Raw genomic sequence first — 25,830 nt, 5'->3', positions numbered from 1 at the left:
TTTTTTTTTTGCCCAAACGATGCCATTCAATATAGATATTTTTCCTATGGAAGCCAATCAGAAAAATTCCTTGTTCTTTGGGTTTGTTTTTTTTTTTTAATGTTTTTTATCCACTTTTTCTGGTTTTAGATTTTGAGGTATCAAAGGCGCTGTTCACCTGGTGTTAAGTTTCAAAGGATCCACACTTTCACCAGCACAAACCCTTCCACACACACGCACACACACATACACACTCACACCCTTGGTGCCCTCTGGGCAAGATGTTGCCGCCCAGCTGTGGGCAGTCTTGCCAAGCGCCTTGCCCATGCAAACAATTGGGTTTTTTTTTTTCTTTTTCAGGGATATACGCTTACCCAAATCTGGGGATTTATGTTTTGGTCAAAAAGCATGCACCAGAGCTGTGCTTCGTTTCATGCGATGCCAGAACCCATTGTCCGTACGGCTGAGTCAGTCAGGTGCTCATCATTATTCATACGTTTTTCTATCTGGATTCCGTATTCTATTTTTCATACATCTACAAAGGGCGTTTCTCATGCATTTAGCTTGAAAGCTTTGAAATTGTTTTGTTTTATTAACTTTTACGTAGAACATTTAAAAAGATTTTTTTTTTGTTTTTTTTTTTTTTTTTTGAGTCGAAACTCTGCTTACAGTTTACTTCTATAACTGAATATGATATTCATTTGAAATTTCTGCATATTCATAAAGGTTTTACTGGCTTCCACGTCATGTATAGCCTAATACACCTTATATATGTACACTTTAACTATAGTTTTACAAATCTTTCACCTTTCATGTATTTGCACAATATGCTATGCTTGTCAATACGTAAGCATTTTACGGGCTTCCAACATGGCGGGGATCATACCATGGCTTTTATGTGCCGATTCCATACTTTTACAAAAACTATATCTGACGTAAACTAACATTCTGTTTCATGTGTACAATCGTAAACGTTTTACTGGCTGCTCAGCTATACATAATCTATAGCTCAATGTTGTAGAATTTTAATCGACTTAGTTTTCCATTGATCTAGGCCTGCATATACTTTGTCCCTTTGTAAACTTTTTGCAGGTACATGATCATATTCTTAAACGTTTTACTGGCTGCCAAGCTTTTATGAACTATCTATAGCTCATAGACTATCTATACTATGTATTGCACATTTTGCTTTGTATGAACAACCGTAAACAATTTACTGTCTGCCCTGCAATGCACAGCATACCATCTGTAACTCATGTACATACATTGACATTATCTAGTTTAACTACTACATTAACTACATTATCATCATATCTTGTCATAAATGTAGATTTCTGGTTTGCTGTCTTGTCGTAGTTTCTTATACGCATAACCTCACTATTGCTGACCTATTGTCGCTTTTTATGGTATTCGTAAACGTTTTACTGGCTGCTCAGATGTAAGAGACCAGCTCTTGAATTTCTAATGTAAGGGCATTACTCAATCGATGAATTTTGAATATTACTCATATATGAGTTCATATATATGTGTGTGTGTGTGCGTGCTGTTGCTGTTGTTGCTGTAACTATATTCAAATTGGTTGGTAAGGAAAGATATGCAAACTCAAAGAAGTTCGCCCGCCGCACTTGATGTGCTCAATTTTCGTTCGCCGAGGTGTATTTGAGACTGGGCTTTGGCATACGGAACCTAAATGGGCGTGCTCGACTGTAGCCCTTTGATTGGCCCCGTACTACCGCACCAGAATGCTTACACAAAGTGAAAACGTGAAGCAGACGCAAGAATGAAACAAACAAAAAAAAAAAAAAGAATACGATAAAGAATGTGGGTCGAAAACAAATATTAGTTCACTTTGCTATGCATAAAACAAAACGAAGAAGAAGACGATGCAGAAGAAGAAGAAGACGAAGACTCTATGCTGCCAGCAAAGCGTAAGAAAAATCGTTTAATGCACAATTTGGCAGCAGAGACAGCAAAGGCAACAGGCAACAGGCGGTGTCTTCAGGATATTCTGTGCAGGACACGCGCTTTAATTGCCTGCAACGCAAAGACAACAATGCAAGAAGGGCTAACGGGCGAATGGGCAACGGCAAATGGGAAATGGGAAATGGAAAATGGGAAATGTATAACTAACGCCAGCTAAAGTAAAAGTAAATTGCAAATGAAATCAAATGGCTAACTGGCCATATCCATCGTCAGTTAATACTCAGCAATAGCTGTAGCTGAGCTGGCCGGCTGACTGCCTGCCTAGCTGGCTGGCTGGTTATTGATACTTAGCTACAGCTGGCGACTTGAACTACTTGGCCCGGCCATCAGCCAATCGGCCAATCAACTCGGCTGCTTCTCTTTTTTTTTTTTTCTTTCTTAGCTGGCCAAAGTGGAAATGTTTGCAATTTATTGTTACTGCACAATGAAAAAGCAGAGAGAGAGAGAGAGAGAGAGAGAGAGAGAGAGAGAGAGAGAGTGTAGGAGTGAAAGAGAGCGAGCAATGTCTTGACAGTTGGCCCTGGCGTTGGCATATGTAGCAATTGTTGTCATGTCGACCGACTGCCCAACACGACTTAAAGCTGAACACACTCAGCTATCGATGCTCCTTAAGAAGCTATAAAAACAGAAACGTAGGGTATTAGCAAGCTGTGCAAGCTGGCAGCTTTAAGGGCTTTAAGCTTGTGCCAAGTGCCCGTGTCACGTTGCCCATCTGTGCATGGTATTTACATGTTGCTTGACAGCTATTCATAGTTGTTACACATGGCCCTTCTATGTGATTCTCATCCTACTTTTGTTTAAAATCTATGGAATGTTAAAGCCGTTTCTGCATTGATTCACTTTGTAGGCAATGCATGTTGAAACTTTAGTGAGGTGGGTCATGTCTTGCCTGCTTGCCTATGGATGGACTCTGGGTATACTTAAATAACTGAACTGAACTGCATTTAAATGTTGGTCTAGAGGTGACTGCTATCACTGCTGAGCTGTCTATTAGTGTGAATTGAAACAAGCTGTAAGATATAGCTGTCAGAATGAGAGGTAGTAGTACTGCAATATTAGCTGCAATATTACTAATAATAATAGTAGTAGTAACATAGTAGTAGTATAATAGTAGCATAGTAGTGTAGTAGTAGTATAGTAGTAGTATATTAGTAGCATAGTAGTGTAGTAGTAGTAGTATAGTAGTAGTATATTAGTAGCATTGTAGTGTAGTAGTAGTAGTATAGTAGTATATAGTATAGTAGTATAGTAGTATATAGTATAGTAGTAGTATAGTAGTATATAGTATAGTAGTAGTATAGTAGTATATAGTATAGGAGTATAGTAATATATAGTATAGTAGTATAATCAATAGCAATAGTAGTAGTAGCAATAGTAATAGTCTCAGTAGTAATAGTACAAGTCTTAATATAATAGTAGTAGTATTAGTACTAATTGTAGTATAAAAGTAGTAGTAATCGTACTGTTAGTAGTTTAGTAGTAGTATAGTAGTATATAGTATAGTAGTATATTTATATATAGTAGAGAGCTGCATGAGTGCCGAAAAAACGACTTCGAATTAACAATGCTCATATTGAGATGAGTGGCACCGAGCGCAAAACGAAAATTGTATGAGTGTGTGAGTGCGCTCGTATATGACTTGGATGCACAATATTGTATTGAGCGAAAAAGAATAAATAAGTTTGAGTCTGAGTATATGAGTTGCTTTGCCGAGTGTATGAGTTGCTGCGCTGCCAGCAACGAAAAAAAAAAAAAAAGGAAAACACGAAGGGCAATGTAATTGTGTGTGTGCAAACCAGACGGCTGACACACGGCAAATTTAGCGTTGCAATTTCGTAGCGACAACACATTCTTTATGCGTACGAATGGTTTCATACCCTTCTCATAAATAACAAACAAACGAAAGACTATGTAATTTTGTAATACAATATATTTATTTGTTTAGTTCATATTAGAATTGAGAAACATAATTTTATTTATGTGATCTGGATTCGTGGCTAGTAAACAGCGTTTTTCAGTAATCAAGTTTCTAGCCTTAGAAAATACTCTCTCTGAATGCTCAATTAGATACTTTGTATTATAATTAATTAATATAAAATTTAATAAGATTATGGATAGATCGAAACATAACATAATGACATGAAAACACTAACATGCATGAGCAAGGCAAACCCTTTCAAAAGTTCGATATACTCTCTAAATGGAAAAAGCAGAGAGAAAGAAGGAAAATAAGAAAAAATAAGTGCGCAACCATGCCTCATATTAAAATGCGTGCTTTCTGCTTGACCGCTCGCAGCGCACTGATTTTGGCATTAGATTTTTTCACTCCTCAACCCTCAAGCGACGGAGCCGAGCAAATACGAAGTGTTGACACGAAGATATATGCATGCAGAAACTCAAGTGCCTCGACGCCTGTATGCTTCGGTTAAATGTTGTATTCCTATTTACGTCTTATTTATTCTCATCCTTTTTACTTAATGGAGTGAGATATGAGGCATTGAGTCCATACGAACTCACATTCTATCAACTAGTTTGTATTCCCTCACTCACTCACTCAGTCTCAATTCAAGTGGACTCAATTTTGCTAGGTTATGAGTGCTGCCATGCAGCTCTCTAATATATAGTATAGTAGTAGTATAGTAGTATATAGTATAGTAGTATAGTAATGTATAGTATAGTAGTATAATCAATAGCAATAGTAGTAGTAGCAATAGTAATAGTCTCAGTAGTAATAGTACAAGTCTTAGTATAATAGTAGTAGTATTAGTACTAATTGTAGTATAAAAGTAGTAGTAATCGTACTGTTAGTAGTTTAGTATTAGTAGTAAAAGTAATAGTCGTAGCATAATAGTAGTAGTAATAGTAGTAGTATCCTTTGTCATGCTGCTCCACTGCTAACACGCGCCCTTCTCTGCGCTTTTCATAACTCGACACACGTCACAAATATTGCACGCACGCCCAATCCCATCCCCAATCCCCATCCGAATCCCCATCCCTAATCCCATGCCCATGCCCGGGATAGGTGTCCATAGTCCATTGATTCTAATGCCATTGATTGGCCATTGATTGGCGAGTGTTTGCCCAGTTTCGGCTGTGGCTGCAGTCCCTGGCCAAATGCTCAACTTAAAGCGCGTTGAGCTCGGCTAAGCAGCTCTGGCACACAATTTAAGCAGTTTTACTGTTAACTTATGTTTATACAAACGGAGCTGCAGTCGACTGCAGTCGTCTTCGGCAGCGTGTTGTCTGCGCCATTGACTGGCCTTGTTTGGGGCGACAGCTGGAAGTCAGGCGGGCGAAGCCATCAAATGGCCACAGCACTGGCTAAAGGGTTTGGGTGTGCGCCTGGGCTTGCGCTTGGGTTTTGCTGGGCTTACGGATCGGGAATTGAGTACGGTTGACGCCACCAGGCAGGCGCTGCTCCTCAGACAAAGGGCACTGAAAAACTTTGTTGCAAAACACTTAAAATCCAACACATATACTGATACGTATATATGTGTGTCTGTACATATATGTGTTACTACAATACATACATACATATATGTATATACATCGTAAAAAAAGGAAGGGCTCCCGTCCAGGCGACAGCCAAAAAGAAAACTTTTTTATGAGCCTTCAAAAAGTGCAGAGGCTAGGAAATTGATTAAAATTTATTTTAAGCAAATCTATGTCTTATAGTTACTCATTCACAAAATTGAAAAGGGGTATATTAGTTTTTTTTATACATATGTATATGTATAAGAGACTTGTAATTTGAAAGATATGCTCGAAAAGTTTTCTGAAGTGGTAAATGAATTTAAATTACGTGATTTCCTCGTGTACTACCAGCTGAATTTATAGCTATAGTTCTCTATACACATGGGTATATAAAAAAAATATTTGCTAGAAAAAAGTGTTTAAAATTTATAGTTATAGTTCTCTTTATAATATACAAAATATTATTAATAAATATAAATTAAGTCTTGAAGAGTAGCTCTACATATGGTACAGGGCATCTACTAGTCCATTCTTAACTGTTCTTCTTTCCCTTTCAAGTGTTTCTAAGTTCGGTTAGATAACATATAGTACGTTATATTTGTCGGTTACTGATAGTTCTTGAACAATCCAGGTTAAGCCCAATTTTTTCAGTTAGACAAAAACGAGATTACTGAACCATGATCACAGTTTGCCTAATTAACATTCGTTATTTTCAGTTAGCAATCTGTAGAGCAAAATGTGCCATAAAAAGATAAGCTAAATCAAATATATATATTTCTATATATTTATTGATTATTGAAATTACAGTTGCATTTGGCATTCATCAAAAATTTGCAGTTGAAATATTTTCATTGGTTTTTCGCATAGGAAAGTGCGAAAACTTTTGTGATTTGTACGTTGATTTTTGATTGAACGAAATTTGATTTGCATAAAACGATGTTGACATTTTTGTCGCCTGCTTTGGCTTTGAATGTTGACTGCGCGCCACAAGGATACACACACACACACACAGTGACTGGCATATCAGCAGGAAAAAGTGTTACTAACTGTGTCCCTCTTGCGCTGTCCCTCTCACTCTCCCTCTCTCTCCCTCTCTCTCTCACTCTCTGTGTGTGTGTTGGTATTGTGCATTGTCTGGTTAGTCCTTTCCGCATATATATTTGAAATAAAGTTACGACAAGTTGCACTCAATTTTCAGCATTTACTGTCAGCGCGCTGGCACGCCAAGGCAGTTCCACGAGTTACCCCGAGCTCCTCCTAGTGACCACCCCCCCCCCCCCCCCCCGCCTGCGCAGTGTCCCGAGTTCCTCGAGTTCCCGGTTGGCCGTGCCAGGGGCCAGCGGGAGCATGTCGTCGAGATAGCCACGAAGTGACTGTAACACATACAAATAACCAGCAAGTGCATGTGTGCGTGTGTGTGTGTGCACTCTATAGGCAGCCAGACGGGAATGGCCAACAAAAACTGTGTCAGAGATCCGTGCGGACATGGCGGACGCTAGTAAAAACAAAAGCGAGCAACGCATAAAACGCTTGAAATGAATACGTGCAACTATTGTGTGTGTCGGTGTGTGTGTGTGTGTGTGTGTGTCGGTATGTGTGTGTGTGTGTGTGTGTGTGTGCACCTCTTCTATGCTCTTCTATGCTGCAAGGGGCAGCAGCATCAAGCCGCATGCCGCATGCCACATACCACCAAATGCTCGGCCCCTCCCCCTCCCCCTGCCCGTCCTCTGCCCTGGTTTAGTTCGGAATGCCTATCGTCGTTATCTCCAGCCGCTGCAGCGCAAGACTGAAGGCTTGCCTTTTGATTTGCAAACATTTTCATTTTCATTGCATCTGCCACACACCTGCTAGCTGCTTGTTGTTGCTGCTGTCGCTGTGTGTGTGTGTGTGTGTGTGTGGCTGCAGAGCTTCATTTGCATATGGAATTACATGCGTGTGAAATAGCCAGCGAACAGACAGCAGAGGCTAGGTTTACACACACATACAGAGAGAGAGAGAGAGAGAGAGAAAGAGAGAGAGAGAGAGAGAGAGAGAGCGACAACGACTCGCCACATTCGCATTGCCATTAAAAATATCACAACACTAACTGCAACGCGCTCATCAAGTTGTCATAGCAGCCGCGTTACCACACACACACACACACACACATGTCACACACATGACACATGCCGCATGCCACTTGACAGGCGGTGCAGCGACTCCCGAAAACTTATTTAACTTGCCAACAAATTAGGATTTTGTAAATTAGCTGCTCATAAATCTGGAGCCATTAAAAACCGCCCACACCTGCTTGAGAGACTCGTACGGCACCGCAACGGATCAGCTTGGCAGATGGAACAACGGAACATGTCACACTACGAGCAGCCCCAACCCAACTCGGACCGTTCCCACTTGCCTCATCTGTCAATGCGAACACAATGTCCACACGAAAATCCATTTCCATCATTTGATTGCTTTGGCCCTAGAATCGTAGAGACGACGGCTCTGGCATCCTCTTTCATTTCCATTGCAGATCACAGAGCTATCGCCAATAAAAGAGAACTGCAAGGCACTATATAACATATATATATATATATATATGGGAAATTCTATAAATGTAGTCGAGTCTCGATAATTTGTACGCCGATTAATCGAAAGACGCGATAAATCGAACAAAATTCTATCCCCTTGTAAGAAATTCGTTCTCAATAATTCTCGATAAATTGAATTTCTGTGTAAATCGAAAAAAGAAAAAACTGATCCACTTGCCATTTCGAGCTATCCATATATAGAATAGCCCACTTTAAATGAGATTAGTCTGTTTGAGGTGCCTTTCAATTGTGTGATAGATTTTTTCTAGAGACAGAGAATGTATCTCAGCAGAAGAACTAGTCAACCAGTTGGGTAGATCATGCTATGTGCGTCTGTTCGGTTGCTTGACTTGGACTCATGGTATTTTCTAGTTGGATACTGCCAACTAAAGCAATTCCACTTAGTCTACCCTCTCCATCTCTTTCACTATCTCTGTCTCTATCTCTTTATCTCTGTCTCTGCTCTTATGCCACCTTATGAGAGATCACTCTTATTTGATCCTTCTCTACTTTTCCCTATATCTCTCACTCAATGCCTCTCATTCACAATTTTCTCAGTGTCTCTCATTATCTGCATTAATGCCTCTTTTCTACCTCTCTCTCTCTCTTTCTCTCTCTTATTTGCTCGAACATTCTCTCTATCATTCGCTTTCTCTCTCATTTCCTCAATCTCTCTCTTTCTCGCTTTTTCTCTCTCATTTCCTTAATGTCTTCATCTATCTTTCTCTTTATTATTCGCTTTCTTTCTCATTTCCTCTATCTCTCTCTATCATGCACTTTCTTTTTTAATTTCCTTTCTCTCTCTCTTTCTTTCTATCATTCGCTCTCTCTCTCTCATTTCCTCTCTCTCTCTCTCACTCTATTATTCGGTTTCTCTCTTATTTTCTTCATCTCTCTCTCGTTCCCTTTAATTCGCTTTCTATTTCATTTCCCCTTTCTACATGTCTCTCTCTCTCTCTCTCTCTCTCTCTCATTCGCTTTCGCTCTCATTTCATCTATTTATCGCCCAAGTCTTTCCTTCTCTTTCTCTCTCTCTCATCCCGCTTCTTCCTTTTTTACTTCTCTAACTCTTTGCATACTTTTCCCTCGGCCCCTCATTCCCTCACTACCCTCTCCCACTTTCATTCCTTCCCATTTCCCATTTCCCATTCATATCAATTTGAACTTCAACAACAACTGGACCAAAGTCGCTCTGAGTTTTTTATTTCCAAAGTGGAGTTAATAATTTGACTTATTTTCTAGATTTTGTTTTCCTAGATGACAACTGGGTCTACCCCTGAGGGAGGGTGAGTTGCAGTTGGGAGGTGGGAGGTGGGAGGCAGAGTGCGAGTGGACTGCACTTGAAGCTCCTTGATGGAGCCACTGAGTGGGAGGTGGCAAGAGCAAGGCCTGTAGAGCTGTTGACTGGCGCCGGCTTAGCGCGTTGTAGGCCACGTGAAACAAGAAGAGTTTTGGCCAAAAACAAGTTGTAAAGTGCAAAAGTGCAGCAGGACTGGCCAATTCGAGCCAAGTTTTATCGTTGCCGAGACGGAGGCGTCGGTAGAGGCGTTGGCGGGGCAGGGGTCGGTGTTGTAGTGCAGGTCGAGCAATTCCCAAGCAGTTAAAATAATTGCAACAAATTTTCAACTTGCCTTTCCACACACACACACACACAGAGAGAGAGAGAGAGAGAGAGAGAGAGAGAGAGAGACAAACAACACACACACACATACTTTGCCTTTAGTGTGTGCATATAATCCAAGTGGACGGCGCGGTGCGGGAATCGTAGCCATAGTCGCAGTAGGCGTGGCCGTAAGCAACAGCCACATAAATGTTTTAAGCTGTTGTGAATTATGGTAATGAATGTCAGCGCAAACTTCCGGCCAAGCAAAATGTCTGCCAGCTAGCCAGCCAACAACAACACCACCAACAACAACAACAAGTTGCAGTCTCGAATCCGGCTACCATTCCCCGTCGGACCGTACCCAGAGCGGGGACAGCTTATGCTTTTGTTTTGCACCGCCTTTGTTCTTTGGGGCGCGGAAATGCAACGTTTTAACTGCATGCGAAACATAATTGACAAACGGTTACAATGACACGAGGCAGACACAGACAGAGAGAGAGAGAGAGAGAGAGAGAGAGAGAGAGAGAGAGAGAGAGAGAGGGAGACAGCAGACAGTAGGTGGGAACGGTAGAGGCAGAGTCCTGCTGTACTTCGCCAACGTCCCATGGTCAAAAGGGATAAGAGAGGGAGCAGGAGCTGGAGCTGGAGCTGGAGCTGGAGTTGGAGCTGTAGCTTGGTGCTGGCTGTGATTTATGTTGCCATGCATCGCCATTTTTACCTGTCCATAACAAATTGGACACCAGTTGATGGAGCGTGCGGCAGGCAACTTGTCGCAATGCAGCAGCTGCTGCTGCTGCTCCTGCTGCTGCTGCTCCTGCTGCTGCTGCTGCTGCTGCTGCTGCTGCTGCTCCTCCTGCTGCTGCTGCTCCTGCTGCTGCTGCTGCTCCTCCTTCTGCTGCTGCTTGAGCCCCTCTTTGCCTGACAGCCTGATCCTAGGACTCCGCACAGCAACTGTTGTGGTCAGCAGTCATGAAAGGATATGGGGGAGGACAGTGAATAGAGATGAATGAATAGAAAAGAGACAGAGACAGACAGAGAGAGAGAGGGAGAGAGAGAGAGAGAGGTAGTGCTATCAGCAATCAACAGATATAACTGTTATAAAACCAAAACCAATTGAGCTTAGCCTAAGACAATATTATTATTTATTATTTGTATAAGAGGGAGAGGAAGAGCAAGAGAGTAGAGATAGAGCTATCAGCGTCATATCTGTTATAAAACCGAATCCAATTGACATATAACAAGCCAGCTTACACCATTGATGGTCTGCAGGGGAAAAAAGATGAAAAATAAAGAGAATAAAGTAGTTTGCCTTAGATGCGAGGAAACTTATGATGAAAGTGAATTTGCTTACATGAAATTCTCAACTTGTTCTAGTGAGGCAAATTCTGTCTGGGAAGCAGCGTTGCCACTTTTTGTTACCAGACCATCAAAAGCTAAATTGTCCAATTAAGAAATGTAAAAAGATGAAGAGATAAATCATGTATGTATGATGAATGTATGAAGATGAATCTGTGCATAGGTTTATACTTATGCATGCATGGAGATAGATGTATCCATATATGAATGTACACATGGAATACATATGTATTCATGTAGGTATATGTATGGATGTATGTACATATGGATGTATGTGCAGATATTTACATATGTATGTGTGAATGTAGATAGATGTATGGATGTATATATGTATGTATGTACCTATATATGGATGTGCACATACATATGTATGCGTATCCCTTCATGTACATATGTATGCATGTCGACAGACTTAACTTTAACTTGTTATGGATGTACATATGGATGTATATGTATATATATATATTTACATCCATAACAAGTTATGTGAATCTGTATATATATGTATATATATTTACATATGTGTGAATGTCGATAGATATCCATACATCTATATATGTATGTATATGTATATGTATATACTTACATATGTATGTTTGCATGTAGATAGATGTACATACATATGTGTGTGTATCCCTTCATGTATGTATGCTTGTCGACAGATTTACATAACTTGATATGGTCTATGATGTACACGTACATAGATTTATATATTTATCCATACGGATGTACATATATGAATGAATCGGTACCTATGTACCTATGTACATGTGCATAAATGTATGCATGTATGCATATGTACATGTATGTATGTACATATAAACGCGTGTATGTATGATCGTATGTATTGATGAATGCAAATATGATGAACATGTGCATGAAAATATGTACGAATTTATATGAGTGTGAACATACAGTTGCGAAAAATAAAATAGCACCACTTGCAAACGCAAAGTTTAAGAAGTTCTCCTAGGTGCATTTATCAATGTATTGATCTAATTTTTTCTTGTATATAAGCAGAAAACAATTAATAATCGCAACAAGCAAGAATTATCCCAAAAATATTAATCGTTTTTATATAATTCAAAAAATTCTTAAAAAAGTCGTAAAAATGCCGAAAAAAATAATAGCACCACTAACCCTTTTCGAGTGAAAATCTATATTTTTCGCAGATTTGAATATCTTCAAAAGCACTAATTGATGAGATTTGTTGGTTATATATCTATTTTGATTAAAAAAATTTCAGAATTTGTGAAAATTTTCAAAAAAAATGGGTCGTGAAGAGCATTACACCACCGAACAACCCAATCTCATCAAAAAGTTGATTTCGGCTCAAAATTTTCACAGGAAAGTTGGTCATTTGATGGGTTGTTCAAATAAAATGATCCACAATGCATTATTCCATAAAAAAAATTGATGAAAAGCGCAGATTGCGCTGAGTTCTGACCCAAAATCATGTCACTCGTCTCATTTACGAGAGTAAAAGGATCCTTTTAAGCCGGCTACTCAACTGAAAAAGGACCTAAACATATCAGCAATGGACCAAACAGTATGGAAATATTTAAGACATCACGATTTGAACACTTTCCGTTCAAGAAAAGTACCATATTTGAATATAAAACACATTTCCAAACGGATGCCGTTTGCAAAAAATCAGTCTCATACTAATACACTTGATCCTCCATGTTTAAGGGTTTTTTTTGTATATCTAGGACCGAATTCTAAGTTCTGTGGATGTCTCACGTAGGACCGCGATCCTTTTCCACTAAAAATTAGCATCTTACTTTCATTATTCAAAAGTATGTTTCTCCATTCCTGCGTAGACCAATTTTTGTGTTTCCCTTGCAAACGCCATCCGTTTGGAAATGTGTTTTATATTCAAATATGGTACTTTTCTTGAACGGAAAGTGTTCAAATCGTGATGTCTTAAATATTTCCATACTGTTTGGTCCATTGCTGATATGTTTAGGTCCTTTTTCAGTTGAGTAGCCGGCTTAAAAGGATCCTTTTACTCTCGTAAATGAGACGAGTGACATGATTTTGGGTCAGAACTCAGCGCAATCTGCGCTTTTCATCAATTTTTTTTATGGAATAATGCATTGTGGATCATTTTATTTGAACAACCCATCAAATGACCAACTTTCCTGTGAAAATTTTGAGCCGAAATCAACTTTTTGATGAGATTGGGTTGTTCGGTGGTGTAATGCTCTTCACGACCCATTTTTTTTGAAAATTTTCACAAATTCTGAAAATTTTTTAATCAAAATAGATATATAACCAACAAATCTCATCAATTAGTGCTTTTGAAGATATTCAAATCTGCGAAAAATATAGATTTTCACTCGAAGAGGGTTAGTGGTGCTATTATTTTTTTCGGCATTTTTACGACTTTTTTGAGAATTTTTTGAATTATATAAAAACGATTAATATTTTTGGGATAATTCTTGCTTGTTGCGATTATTAATTGTTTTCTGCTTATATACAAGAAAAAATTAGATCAATACATTGATAAATGCACCTAGGAGAACTTCTTAAACTTTGCGTTTGCAAGTGGTGCTATTTTATTTTTCGCAGCTGTACATATGTATGTATGATGTACATAGTACGTATCTAATTATGTATGTAAAAGTGAATGAAGTGTGAATGTAAACTCATGAATATTCATATATTGATGCATTTATGTAAGTATATAGATGTATGTATGTACATATATATGTATGTACATATATCGAATGAACACGACTGGAATCTGCTTAATTCTGCACGTATGTACACACACATACATATATAAATGTATATACATATATATATGCATATATGTACATTTATGTACGGCTCATCTATATGTACATTCATCGGTAGATTCATGAATTTATTCGACATTAAAGTTAATATCCATTGAAAACTGAATAACAAATTAAGCGCTGGCCACTGGCTCCTTCGGTGCCGTTTATCAATAAATGATGCAAATTGTTTAATCGACAGGTGAAAGAGTGAAAAGTCATTTAAGTTAATTGCAAATGAATATCGCCAGCCTGTCAATCAAGCTAATATACCCGTATCAAAGCCGAGACCGCATTTTGGCTGAAGTTTGAGGTTATTTAATTGCTTATCACGACAGATTCCCTATCTCCATCCCTCTCTCTCTCTCTCTCTCTCTCTCTATCTCTTTCGCAATGAGTGTGAAATTAATGATGTTGCTAATGCCATGCAGCTTCTGTTGTTTGCCTAACCACGAATCGAATAAGGAATGGACCTGATCGAGTTTGTGTGTGTGTGTGTGTGTGTGTGTGTGCTGCAGTTGCTGTTGTTGCTGGTGTTGGTGGTGGTGGTGGTGGTGGTGCCACCGGATGGGGCAATTGCATTTCTGTTGTTCGTTGCGCTTCATTTGGCTGCAGTTTAGATTCGATTAGCCAAATGTGTTCTGTTGCATGATGCTGGTTTCCATCAACAGATGGCGCTCCTTGGTCAGTCAGCAGCCAAAGGCAAGAGAGAGAGGGAGAGATGGAGAGGGAGAGTGGGGGAAAGTGGGGGGTGTGGCGCAAACAGAGGCATGTGCATCTAGAGGACACACATCAAGCTGTCTGCACACTTGTTGCAGCTCCACAAAAGTGGCCAAGGTACAGCTAAAGCTGTGGAGTAAGTGGAGGAGTGGACGAGTGGATGAGTGGAGGAGTGGTGCAGCGGACAGTTGACTAGCTGAATGCTGCACGAGCTGAAATTGGATTTTCATACGCAAATAAATTTGACAGCTGCTGATTTGCCTTCTCTCCGTTTGCTGTTATTTGAACTGTTTGCTGAGGCAGCCACTGGCCCATCCTGCTCCTCCATGCTCGCTTCACTGACCATAAACCAATTGTCAACGCAGCGACAGGAAGCGAATAAAAAAAAAAAAAAAAAAAAAAAAAAAAAAAAAACGGAAGCAAAATACAAGCAAAAAACTATCCATTCGAACTCTGCTTGAAATCGCAGCGCAGACCAAAAACTCAAAGGGATTTTATTTAAAATATGTATCATTTATGAATCGGTTATTAAAATCGTTAAATATAATAATAAATATTTATAGCATAGTGGTTAATCTACTAATTACAACTCATAAACCGAAAGACAAAAAAAAAAAAAAAAAAACATAATAAGTACAAAATTTAATACAGCAAATACAGATTATTACAAAAATTTTAATAAAATAAAAGAAAGTAATGATAAAGAAATATACAAAAAAGAATAATAATAATAAAAATTAAAAATAATTGCATTTTGAAATATGTAATAAAAGTAAATATGACTTTAAAAAAATTATCAAACAAAAAAGAATATATATATTTATTAAAAATGTTATTATATATTATTAAAAATAAAACTAAAAAATAATGTATAGAGTAGTACGAAATAAATAATAAAAAAAAATTTAAAATAAAAAATGAGAAATGTATAAACATAGAATACAATTAAATACATTAGAATGAAAAAAAAATAAATAAATAAATAATTTATCATAATATATTATAAAATTTATAATTATTAAATCCTGTTTAGTATGAAAAAAAAAATAGCAAAAAATGAAAGCCCTTATTAAATATCGAATAAAAAAATATATTGAAAAAATAATACAAAATTCATATATACAAATATGAAAATCAAGTAGAATGGAAAAATAAAATAAAATAGCATCTAAGAAAGTATAATAAAAAATAATATATAAAATATGTATATGTTTTATTTATATAAAAAAAATCTGAATAAAATGAAAATCAGATAATAATACGCAAAGCTAATTTATTTTTATTTTTTATCGACAACTTAAGCGATTCGTAAAATAAAAAATGCTTGTGCAAAATGTATATGAAATTCACATGGAATCGAGGTCCTAAATGTAATTTATAATATTTATTTATAATTTTATGGTAAAAAATATTATATTATTATAAATGATAAATAATTAATATAGCTATATACGTATATAAATTATATGAAAAAACAAAAGCGACAAAGTAAAAGACAAAGACAAAACAGCTTCTAAAAATTGGAACCAATTTAGATTATAAAAAAATCCAGAATCCAGAATTTTACTATCGAACCATCAGATATGCTCCTTGAACTCGCCCAGATTTGTATTCGACGCTGTTCGACTGACACATAATGGATTATTGGCGATTTGCTAAATGTCTCAATGCTCAGTTGCTCTCTTGAGATTTTTTTTTTTTGTTTTTTTTTTTTTTGTTGCTTAGCCGTTTCAATTGCCGTTGATTTGTGTGAAAAGGCGGGAGGTGCAGAGCTGCAGCGAGTGTTGGATAACACCTTCAGCTCTGCCGCATAACCATGGTCACGTACAGCCACAAATAGATATTGCTCGAATGCGACATGATAACGCATTACGTATACGCACAGTGTGCCGTATCAATAGACGACACAAGTAAGAAGAACACTGCAAACGGGCATTACCAACTGCAGAACACTCATTGCTGGGTAAAAATGCTGCCATATCCATTTTACAATTTGCCACGCCCACAATCGGAATACATATATATGTATATACATATATGTATGTATGTATGATGTTTTTGTACAAGTCAATAGAAGATGTTAACAGTAATTGACTTTCTAGTTATTTTTCTATTTTTATTTGCCACGCCTACAATGGGCGTAGATATATCTCTTTGAGCTTTCTGAATTCTAAATTTCAACTCTTGCATTTCAATTCCCATGGTTTTTGAGATATCGGAATATGATTTTAGCGATTTGCCACGCCCCTAATAAGTGGAAGGCTATTGGGTATTGAAGGATATATAAAAATACGTTACAAATTTCAAGTTTCTAGCTTCAATTAAACAAAACCAATATACTCCTCTCATTTTCATGAATGAGTACAAAAGAGGAGCAAAAAAAAAATAAATAAATGGGAGGAAAAATGTCAGCTGCTTTGTGCTCGAGCATAATTTACAAAGTCCGTTTCGAAATCAATTCAATGCTCGATGCGGGTTAGGTGTGAATTTAGCAAACAATCACAGTTATAACGGTGTAGCCAAAGAGACCCCTTGATGCAATGCATTTGCATGACAGATGTGCCTGCGTGTGTGTGTGTGTGTATCTTTACCTGTGTGTGGTGTAAGCTTTACTCCTTTCACACTCATTAGCCCGAGGACAGTTTCATTAATGAAGAGACCCATAGCTCGCCGCTCTCTGATTGCAGCTGCTGATCCCGTGCACAGGTATTCAGTTGGCTTAAGCCATTGAAATCATTCAAGGTATTTTGGAACATTGATATATATGTATGTGTGTGTGTGCCAGTGAATTCAAAAGGTTCAGTATGAAGCTGCAATGTCAAAGCATTTTTTCCACTACTACCAAAGCAGAGCAGGCTAACAGAGTATAGCCCCAATCCATGCCCCAGCCCGTCACCTTTGTCACTCTTTTTGCCATACAGCTGAAAATTTCTGGTAGTTTTTCAAAGTCATTAAGCATAGTCCGAAGAAAACTTGTTGTATATCCAAACAAAAAAAAAAAAAAAAAAATACTTTTTCAATATTTTCAGTTTCAGAATATTTAAAAAAATTAAATACTAAACAAAAGATTATTTAAAGTGCATATCGAAGAATTCACTTTATATAAGCATTGAGTGAGCACACTCTCTTTTTTTTTTCTCTCTTTCTCCCTCTCTATATCTCTCTTGTCTAGATCAAAAGCGAAGCGAACCTGGTTGAGTCAACAAGGAGTTAATCAATTTGCAGTGCTCTGATAATGACAAATAGACTCTTTCAAGCTACGAATGGCGAGTAAAGGTAGCAGCATTGGTTTTCGAATTTCTTTTTTCTTATGGCAGAACATTTTGTATGCAGATAACATCGTTTCATTGGGGCTCTTTGAGCAAAATTCGTTTATTTACGATGCTCCCAAAGGTAGGCAACGCTTTTTTCCGCCAGCTTTTATGCTGGTATTTTTGATTTGCTCGGCGAAGCACACACAAACTCACACACACACACACACAGATAGACAGACAGACAGGCAGGCGCAGTCGTTTGCCAACTTGTTGCGCGACGACAAAAACGAACTCAAAACAAAGCGATGCGTGGGTACCGTTAGGTAGCACGAGTGCTCGTTTGGCATGCTCAGCAGTGCTCGTGCTCGTTGCTCTGCTCTGCTCTGCTGTGCTGTGCTGTGTTCCGCTTTGTTAACAGTGAACGGCGCTCGCATTGAGTATAAACTCAAGTCGCACGCTGCATGCAGATGCCAATGCTAATTATAGCAATGTGGGCGTGCGTGTGCGTGTGAGCGTGCGTGCAAAGTTACAGCAAATGTTAATCTTCGTTTTATTTTACATACTCTGATCAGCATACTGAAAAAAAAAAAAACAACAACAACTCTTCCCCGCACGCACTGTATGTATTTTTTATTTCTACATAATTATATTCTATCTTATTTGCAAATTATTTTTAAGCACTGTCTGCGTGCGTGTAAGTGTGTGTGTGTGTGTGTGTGTGTGTGTGTGTGTTGCGCGTGTAATTGTGTTGTTAATTAACTGAAATCGCATTAATAAAGTTACTTGAAGCGCGCTACAATACTCAGCCACACACACACGCACACTCTTACATATACAAATAATTTATGTGCATGCTTATATGTATATATGTATGTGTGCGGCGTCTGTGTATGGCCGCAGCGCATAAAAAGTTTTAATTGGCAGGCGACGAAGTTGACCTGACCTCTAGCAAAAGCCGCGACATACACACACTTACACACACACACACACACACACACACACACACACACACACACACACACACGTGACAGCAATTTTTAAGTGCATTTTGAAATGAATGCATGCACACACACACACATAAGCACACACATACACGCACGCACACACATGCAGCCGCACAAAGAACTCATAAATTATTTGTATTTCCATATAGAATTCGTTGAAAGAAATTTCAAAAACCTAAAAAAAAAAAAAAATTATAATCACTTTATGTATAATCGCATATATTGCACATGCGAAAAACAATTGAATAGAAACGTAATTATGATCAACTTAATTATGAACAATTTCTCTCAAATTTATCAAATTGGAAAATATTTGTACTTCGCCTTTACCATTGTTTGAGTGTAATCATTGTAAATTGAATTAAGCGCATGCTTGCAGTTTCGTGAAAACATGCCAAAAACTTTGATATTGTTGCATTTAATGAAATTTAATTTAATTTTTTTTGGCTTTTTACATACATTTTGCATTTGCAGTTTGCATATACTTTTTGAAATTAACTGTCATTTAGCGCTCAAATTTGTAAGCGTGTTTGAGTTGAGCACTTTGCGTACGCCATTTGAGTGCAATATTCGAGACAGCATCTGTTGCGCGACAGTGGTGCGAGCTCAATTGTCAGCTGCTACAAACAAAAACCTACTCACAGAGTCTATAAATTGGCTCTAATTTCAATATAGATTTACAAGAGAGAAATATACAAAGTCTATGCGCAGGGACTAACAGTTAAATTCATGTATAATATCAGTAATGTTGGTTGGCAACTTGAGTGCATTTGATATTCATGCCAGCGCCATCGAACTGGGAGCCACTGTGCATTCGTAAGCTAACAGTGCCATTTTGAGCTAACATTAACATTGAGTGCGCTCTGGCAGAGACATAACAGTTAATTTGAGTGCAAACGTTGCGCAAGTGAAGTTCACATGGCACAGCACATTAACAGTTTTCTGTTAAGAAAAACCCACTCAACAACTTTTGGTGCTGCTGTTGCTGCTGCCGCGCTGCTGCTTCGCTGCTGGTTTGCTGCTGGTTTTGTTTTGCTGCGAGCAGTGGTTTCAGTTTGTTTTGTGCGCGCGTTCCGGACGGTAGTGATTGCCGTATGTCATCGTCGTCGTCGTCGCCGTCGTTATTGCCGTCGCCGCCGTCGTCGTTGGCATAGTCGTAGAGTTCGTGCGAAAACACAGCCAAAGCGTAGCTGGTAAAAACGTTGTATGTCTTTTGGTGTGCTGTATATCTTTGCTGCTGGCGCGTCGATCGGCAGCGTTCAGCGGGCAGAGCGCGCAATGATCTTTCAATATTTTTGTTGTTCTTTTTTTTCTGTTTCGAGTGCTTGTGTGTGTGAGCGTGCATGCATGAATATTTGTATGAAATGAAATGAAAACGCATGTGCAATAAACGCAATGCTGCCGCGTCGATAAGAAAACAAATGTTATTTATAATTATTAACAATGGATATCAATTTATTTACATTCCTATACGAATTTTAAATAAGTGTGTGCGTGTGTGTGGATATGGGTGTTTGTCTGTTGATGTGTGTGTGGGAGCGAGCAAAGCTAAAACGAAAGAATTGCATATAAAAACGAGTTCTTGCAACCAGTCCACAAACAGAGCCAAAAGAAAAGGGTTCACAAAAAGCCACAGCAACAGCAGAAACAACAGCAGCAGCATATAAAGAAGAAGAAGAACTCCCATTAAACAAACGCTGACTGCGCTGCCGCAGCTGCTGCCGCCGCTGGCTTTGGCTTTGGCTTGGCGCGCTGATCGTTTATGGGCCTCGCTCACACGGCGCTCTCCGCTTGCGCTCTCGCTCTCTTTTGCTCGCTTTTCTACCTGCGGCAGGTGTGCGTGAGCGTGAGAGAGCGAGCGAATGAGTGAGTGAGTGGTATTTTATGCGAACGACAGCACAAAGCGCAGTGGCAGATCAAAGTGACGTTAGCATTTGTTTTACTTTGCGTTCTATTGCTCATCATCTTCTTAATGTATGAAGAATGCATGAATGTGTGTGTGTGCCTGTGTGTGTTTGTTTCTACCCGCCTCTTTAACTCACACGCCCCGTTTGATGTTGTCCATTGCAGGCACCAACAAAATGTTTGAGAAAATGTTTAATAAATTAAATTGACAATTTAGTAATAGAAAATAAATAGCGAAGCAAAACTCTTGCGGAATATTCAAAATAAATACCAAAACATAATAATAACAACAAAAACATTGATATTAAAAGTAAAACTGAAAATTAAAACAAGCTCAAGCGCAACGTCGAGGCTTAACGTGACAGACGACAGGCCACAACAACAACAGCCAGAAAAAGAAAAGCAAGAGGAAGAGCAACAACAACTGCCGCAAATGCAGCAGCGATCGTTGGCGTCGTCGCTGCGGCGCGTCAACAAAAAAACAGCAGCAGCAGCACCATCGCCACCACCAAAACGAAGAATGAAAAAATCATCATCTACAACAACAACAACAACAGCAGCAACGGGAACGGCAAGAGCTAGAAGAGACGAAGCCGGAGCCGGAGCCAGAGCGGCAGTAGCTTGGCTCAAAATGCTGCCGCTGTCGACGCCGCCGCCTCTGTTAATGTCGCTGCTACTGCTCGGCATTGCTGCATTTAGTTTGGACAGCTGCTCATGTTACGCGGGTAAGTTCTGTCTTCTGCATGTTCTCCCCTTCCCAATCACCCAAGCCCTCTTGGCATGCATATATATTTTGTCTTCCACTTATTCTGCTTCGCTTTATGTTGTTTTTACTTGATTCGGTTTTTTTTTCTGTTTCGTCTGTTTTTCGGTATTTTATGTTGCTCGAAAACAAGTACAAAACAAACAGCCCGTGGGAATTTGTGGGTAATTCAAAGCGTAGCAGGAAATTAGGCAAAACAGGGCGACACAGCAGAAAGAGTAGCAGAAGTAGAAGCATAAATAGCAGCAGCAGTAGCAGCAGCAATAGTAGTAGGACTGAGTTTAGTAGCAGAATAGCTCAACGCATTCGATCTGCAGTGTTGATTGTTGTTTTGTTTAACTTTCTTGGCGTTGTTTCTATTTCTGTTTCTGTTTCTGTTTTTGTTTTTGTTATCAAAGTAAAACAAATAAATTGACCCAAAAATCTCAAAACCGCAAGCGTCGGACGACACACTTTCAGTTTACACATGACCAAATGAACTACTACGGTAATGCTGTACTACAGTAAACAATCAAGAGAGGCGATGAATAGAATTTGCTGTCAAAGTTTTTGAGCACAGTAAAAGAATTTCTAGGAAATTAACTAAAATATTCATTTGACTCATGGCAAATTTGCATCTCTGTCTGTCAATATATATGGTTCATGCTATCGAGCATTGACTGTAGTTATATTTGCAAAGGCTTTTAGTGATAAAAAGGAAATGTAACACCTTTTCGCTGATATTTTCACAGAATCCAGAAACAAAAAACGACTGCTTCAAGTATCTCTCCTCTCTGTCTCTGTGTGAGAGTGTGTGTGTGTGTGTGTAAATAGTAGTTGCATGACAGCACAAAAGTTAGACCAATTCACATGAAACAGAAAGAGAGAGAGAGAGAGAGGAGGGGCAGGTTTGGAAGTGTCCGATAAGAAAAAAGAATAAATAAAAGTTTAGCTTTGATTCAATTCAACTTAGATTACTCATGTCTAAGGTTTAAGAAAAATGAGTAAACCAAATATTGAATGAACAAGAAATAGAAAACTTCTTCAAGCACATTTTTCGGTGTCTTATGTATTTTTTTAATTATAGACCAAAGGAATGTTTATTTGAAGGGAAAAGTCTGGCTTGCAATAAAAGTAATAAAGTTTTATAGAACAAAAAATGAATTAAACAAAAAAAAAATTAATTAAAATAAAATAAAATAAAATAAAAATAAATAAATAAAAATAATAATAAATTAATGAAATAACAACAATTTAATATTATTATTTAACAAAATAAATAAATCAAATATTAACAAGAAAATTAAATTTAAAAAATAAATAATTGAATAAAACTAAATAATTAAATATAAAAAAAAATTAAAATATTTGTATTTAACGAGAAACTGACTTTTCATATAACTGAAGCATAGACTGAACAATGAAAAATATATTTGAATTATAAATGAATTAATAATTCAATTATATAATTCGATCTCAAATACTTTTTTGTAAATTTAAATCAATCGAACGTAAATCCGTTGAATTGATAATTGAATTCCTTTATGTCAGCGAGCTTTTTGTCAGCCATTGGCTAATGCGTTTAAATTTTTTGAAAACAAATGTCGAAATCAATTGTAAAAGTTGTTGCCAATGTGTGAGAACTTTTTTGTTGCTATCAACTGAGATAAAATAAAACAAGTTAAAAAACGTTGCAGACGGGCATTACCGACTGCAGAATACTCACCTACAATGGGCGTAGACATATACGCCGTTTTTTGTTGACTTTGGACTGTCAATCCGAGTCGATATTGCAACTCAACTCTCTAGCATATTTTCTGGGATAAAGGAAAATGGTTTTCTCCATCCTTAGTGGATGGTTTGGGATAAATTTGAGAATCTATGTTCTTATACCCTAGTATAAGTGTCAAATTTCATGAGGACGGACATTGCACAAAAACCAAAATACTCCATCCATTAGCGTGAATGAGTGTGAAAAGAGGAGGCGAAGATGGCTTGTGGCAGCTGTTCAATTACTGCAGGCCTCACTGTACCTGTTACCTGACTAATTAAGCGATGTCAACTGTAAATTGAAATAATTTGTTTACCTACAACTTGCTGTTGTTTTTTGTCTTGTTGTTTTTGCTTTTTTCTTTTTGTTTCATTTTCTGAACTTGGCATAAAATCCGTCATTTTGGATTAATGCTGAAATTAACCGTAACATTTGCTTATTAATTATAATGCAATAAATTATTCGATTCGCTATCATTATTGTCATTAATTTCAATTTGAAAAGTATAAATGTTGTTTTATTTTTTTGTGTTTTTGTTGGTGATTGAAAATTATTAAATATTCTGGTACATATATATTTGATCTGAAACGCTAACGGTGCTTTAAATAATTTATCTGAATTAATCAAAGTACATTGTTGTTGTTGTTCATTTCGTTTTTAATTGACATATCGTTGCTTTTAATATAATTTCTTTCATTTAATTATTTGTTACACTTTCGAGCTCTATATATATTTTTTTTCATAAGGAAAAACTGGCTATTATTTTGTTAACTCTCATTAACAGTTACATTGTCTTGGTATTGTGATATTTTAGCGTTTCATTTCGTTTTGTTGCATTGCCTCATTTGCCGATTTTAGATTTTGTTTCATTTTATATCATATCTCACTCACTCAACGCTTGACGCGTTTCGTGCCATTGCATGTTGTTCTATTCCAGTTTGTTTTGAGCTCTGCTATAATTTTCTTCAGTTCAATATATGACTAAATATGTGTTCCAATTCACGATATTCCATATTATATTTCATGCAATTTGTGTACCTGATTATATGATTTTGCATTTAGGGTATTGCTTTTATCTTAGCTGCGTGTTCCATTCCACTTTGTTTCTATTATATCTTTTCATTTATTTCATTCTGCAATACAAGTCGTTTACATATAATACTTCTACCTAATCTGTATATAATATGTGTTCCATTCCACAATGTTCCACATTATTTTTGCAATACTATTTATCTGCATATAAAACATATAGACGACATATGTACTAGGTACACAGAATAATATGCTAAATTCGTTCCATTCCACAATGTTCCACATTGTGCTGCAAAGCAATACATGAACCTCTCTCTGTGGCTGAGGTAGGTACAATTTTAAAAGTTAGATGCAATATGATTATGATTTTGTAGTCATGTGCTACATGTGTTTCATTCCACAATGTTCCACACATAATTTTCCATTAAATTTAATACTATTATGTTGCCATTCCATTGCTGATCATTTCTGAAAGTATTTGCTTTCAACTTGTCTGTGCCATACTAAATAAAAACCATTTCTAATTTGTCTGAAAGCGCTTCATGGGCCAATAACAAATAATTATTTATTAATGCTCGTAATTGCTCCGTCAAAATCTAAGTATCAAATAATTAACGCAATTAAATATCCAAATTTATACATTTGCAATGACATACACAGAGAAATGTGGATATATTTATGTGTGTGTGTGTGTGTGTGTGTGTGTGTGTGTATCTCGTTGTTGTTGTTGTTATTGTTTGCTGAATTTGTAGCCAAATAGCAAATAACCAAAACATCGCATACTGCAAACAAGTTAATTAACATGGTAAGTGTGTACATAATTTGAATATGCTATTCACACTCGCAACTATCAACAGAACTTCGACATAATCCCCATATGCTCGACTAGAAGATATGCTAGAAAGAGAGTAAAAGAAATAAGATGAAATAATGCACATTCTGCGTATGCATATAATAGTAATCAGAGCGACAACTATCTATAAAACTATGGATAACTATATCTATAAGAAATATATCTAAAATAAATATTATTATTAAAAAATATTTTCATATTTCAAGATATGCGTCGTCATATTGTTGTCTAAAAAAAAAAAAAAAAAAAGTGTGAATAAAATTTGATATCTTATTGTATTGAGGACAATAATTAGAGAGCACAGTACTATGGTTAATTATCAGTAGATATACATTTATCGATACAAAACTATATGATACTGTCGATCATTGTCAGGATTGGAAGCATCACATAAACATTTGACGTATATTTTAGAAAAAAGATTATAAGATCGTCTTAATTGGTATTATAAATCTTGCCCTTATTCACAATGCGAATCGCTTTATTTATTTTGCATCTTAATTTTCTTTTATCATTGTTCTCAAGAACCTTGGGAATTCAAAACATGCAGTGTCGACACTTTTTTGCATGCATGTTTATATTTATATTATGTATATTGTTTTATGCGCTTTATAAATTCAATACATGCTCACCACAGATTAAGAAGGGTATATACGTTTTGCAATTTCAATATCAATATAAACTGCAGAAAATTTGAGATTGAGCTGATTCTTTATTTATTTTGAGTTTGGAATCCATCAAGAGATGGAACTACAAATGATATAGTGTACGAGCTTTGGACGGGTATTATGCCGTCGATTA

General features: G+C 37.3%; 1 protein-coding gene across 21 annotated transcripts in view; it reads left to right on the top strand.

The window, feature by feature from the left end:
* The first annotated feature begins 19,761 nt into the window (after positions 1 to 19,761).
* sdk (sidekick cell adhesion molecule) overlaps positions 19,762 to 25,830 on the top strand; it is a 113,317-nt gene continuing 107,248 nt past the window's right edge. For 15 of the 21 annotated variants that reach the window (XM_089475633.1, XM_089475629.1, XM_089475636.1 and 12 more), the window contains exons 1-2: positions 19,768 to 19,930; positions 20,797 to 21,356. In XM_089475633.1, coding sequence (XP_089331759.1) covers positions 21,065 to 21,356 — 292 coding nt within the window. In that variant the 5' untranslated portion in view covers positions 19,768 to 19,930; positions 20,797 to 21,064. Of the gene's footprint in view, positions 19,931 to 19,950; positions 20,150 to 20,796; positions 21,357 to 25,830 lie in introns of those variants that run through there. The other 6 variants (XM_089475635.1, XM_089475632.1, XM_089475631.1 and 3 more) reach the window with 3 other exon arrangements.

This window comes from Drosophila arizonae, chromosome X (assembly GCF_054131065.1).
Source record: "Drosophila arizonae isolate 15081-1271.41 chromosome X, UAZ_ARI_1.0, whole genome shotgun sequence".
NCBI lineage: Eukaryota > Metazoa > Arthropoda > Insecta > Diptera > Drosophilidae > Drosophila > Drosophila arizonae.
Note: the sequence above shows the minus strand (reverse complement) of the source record. Positions and strands in the feature narration are given on the sequence as shown.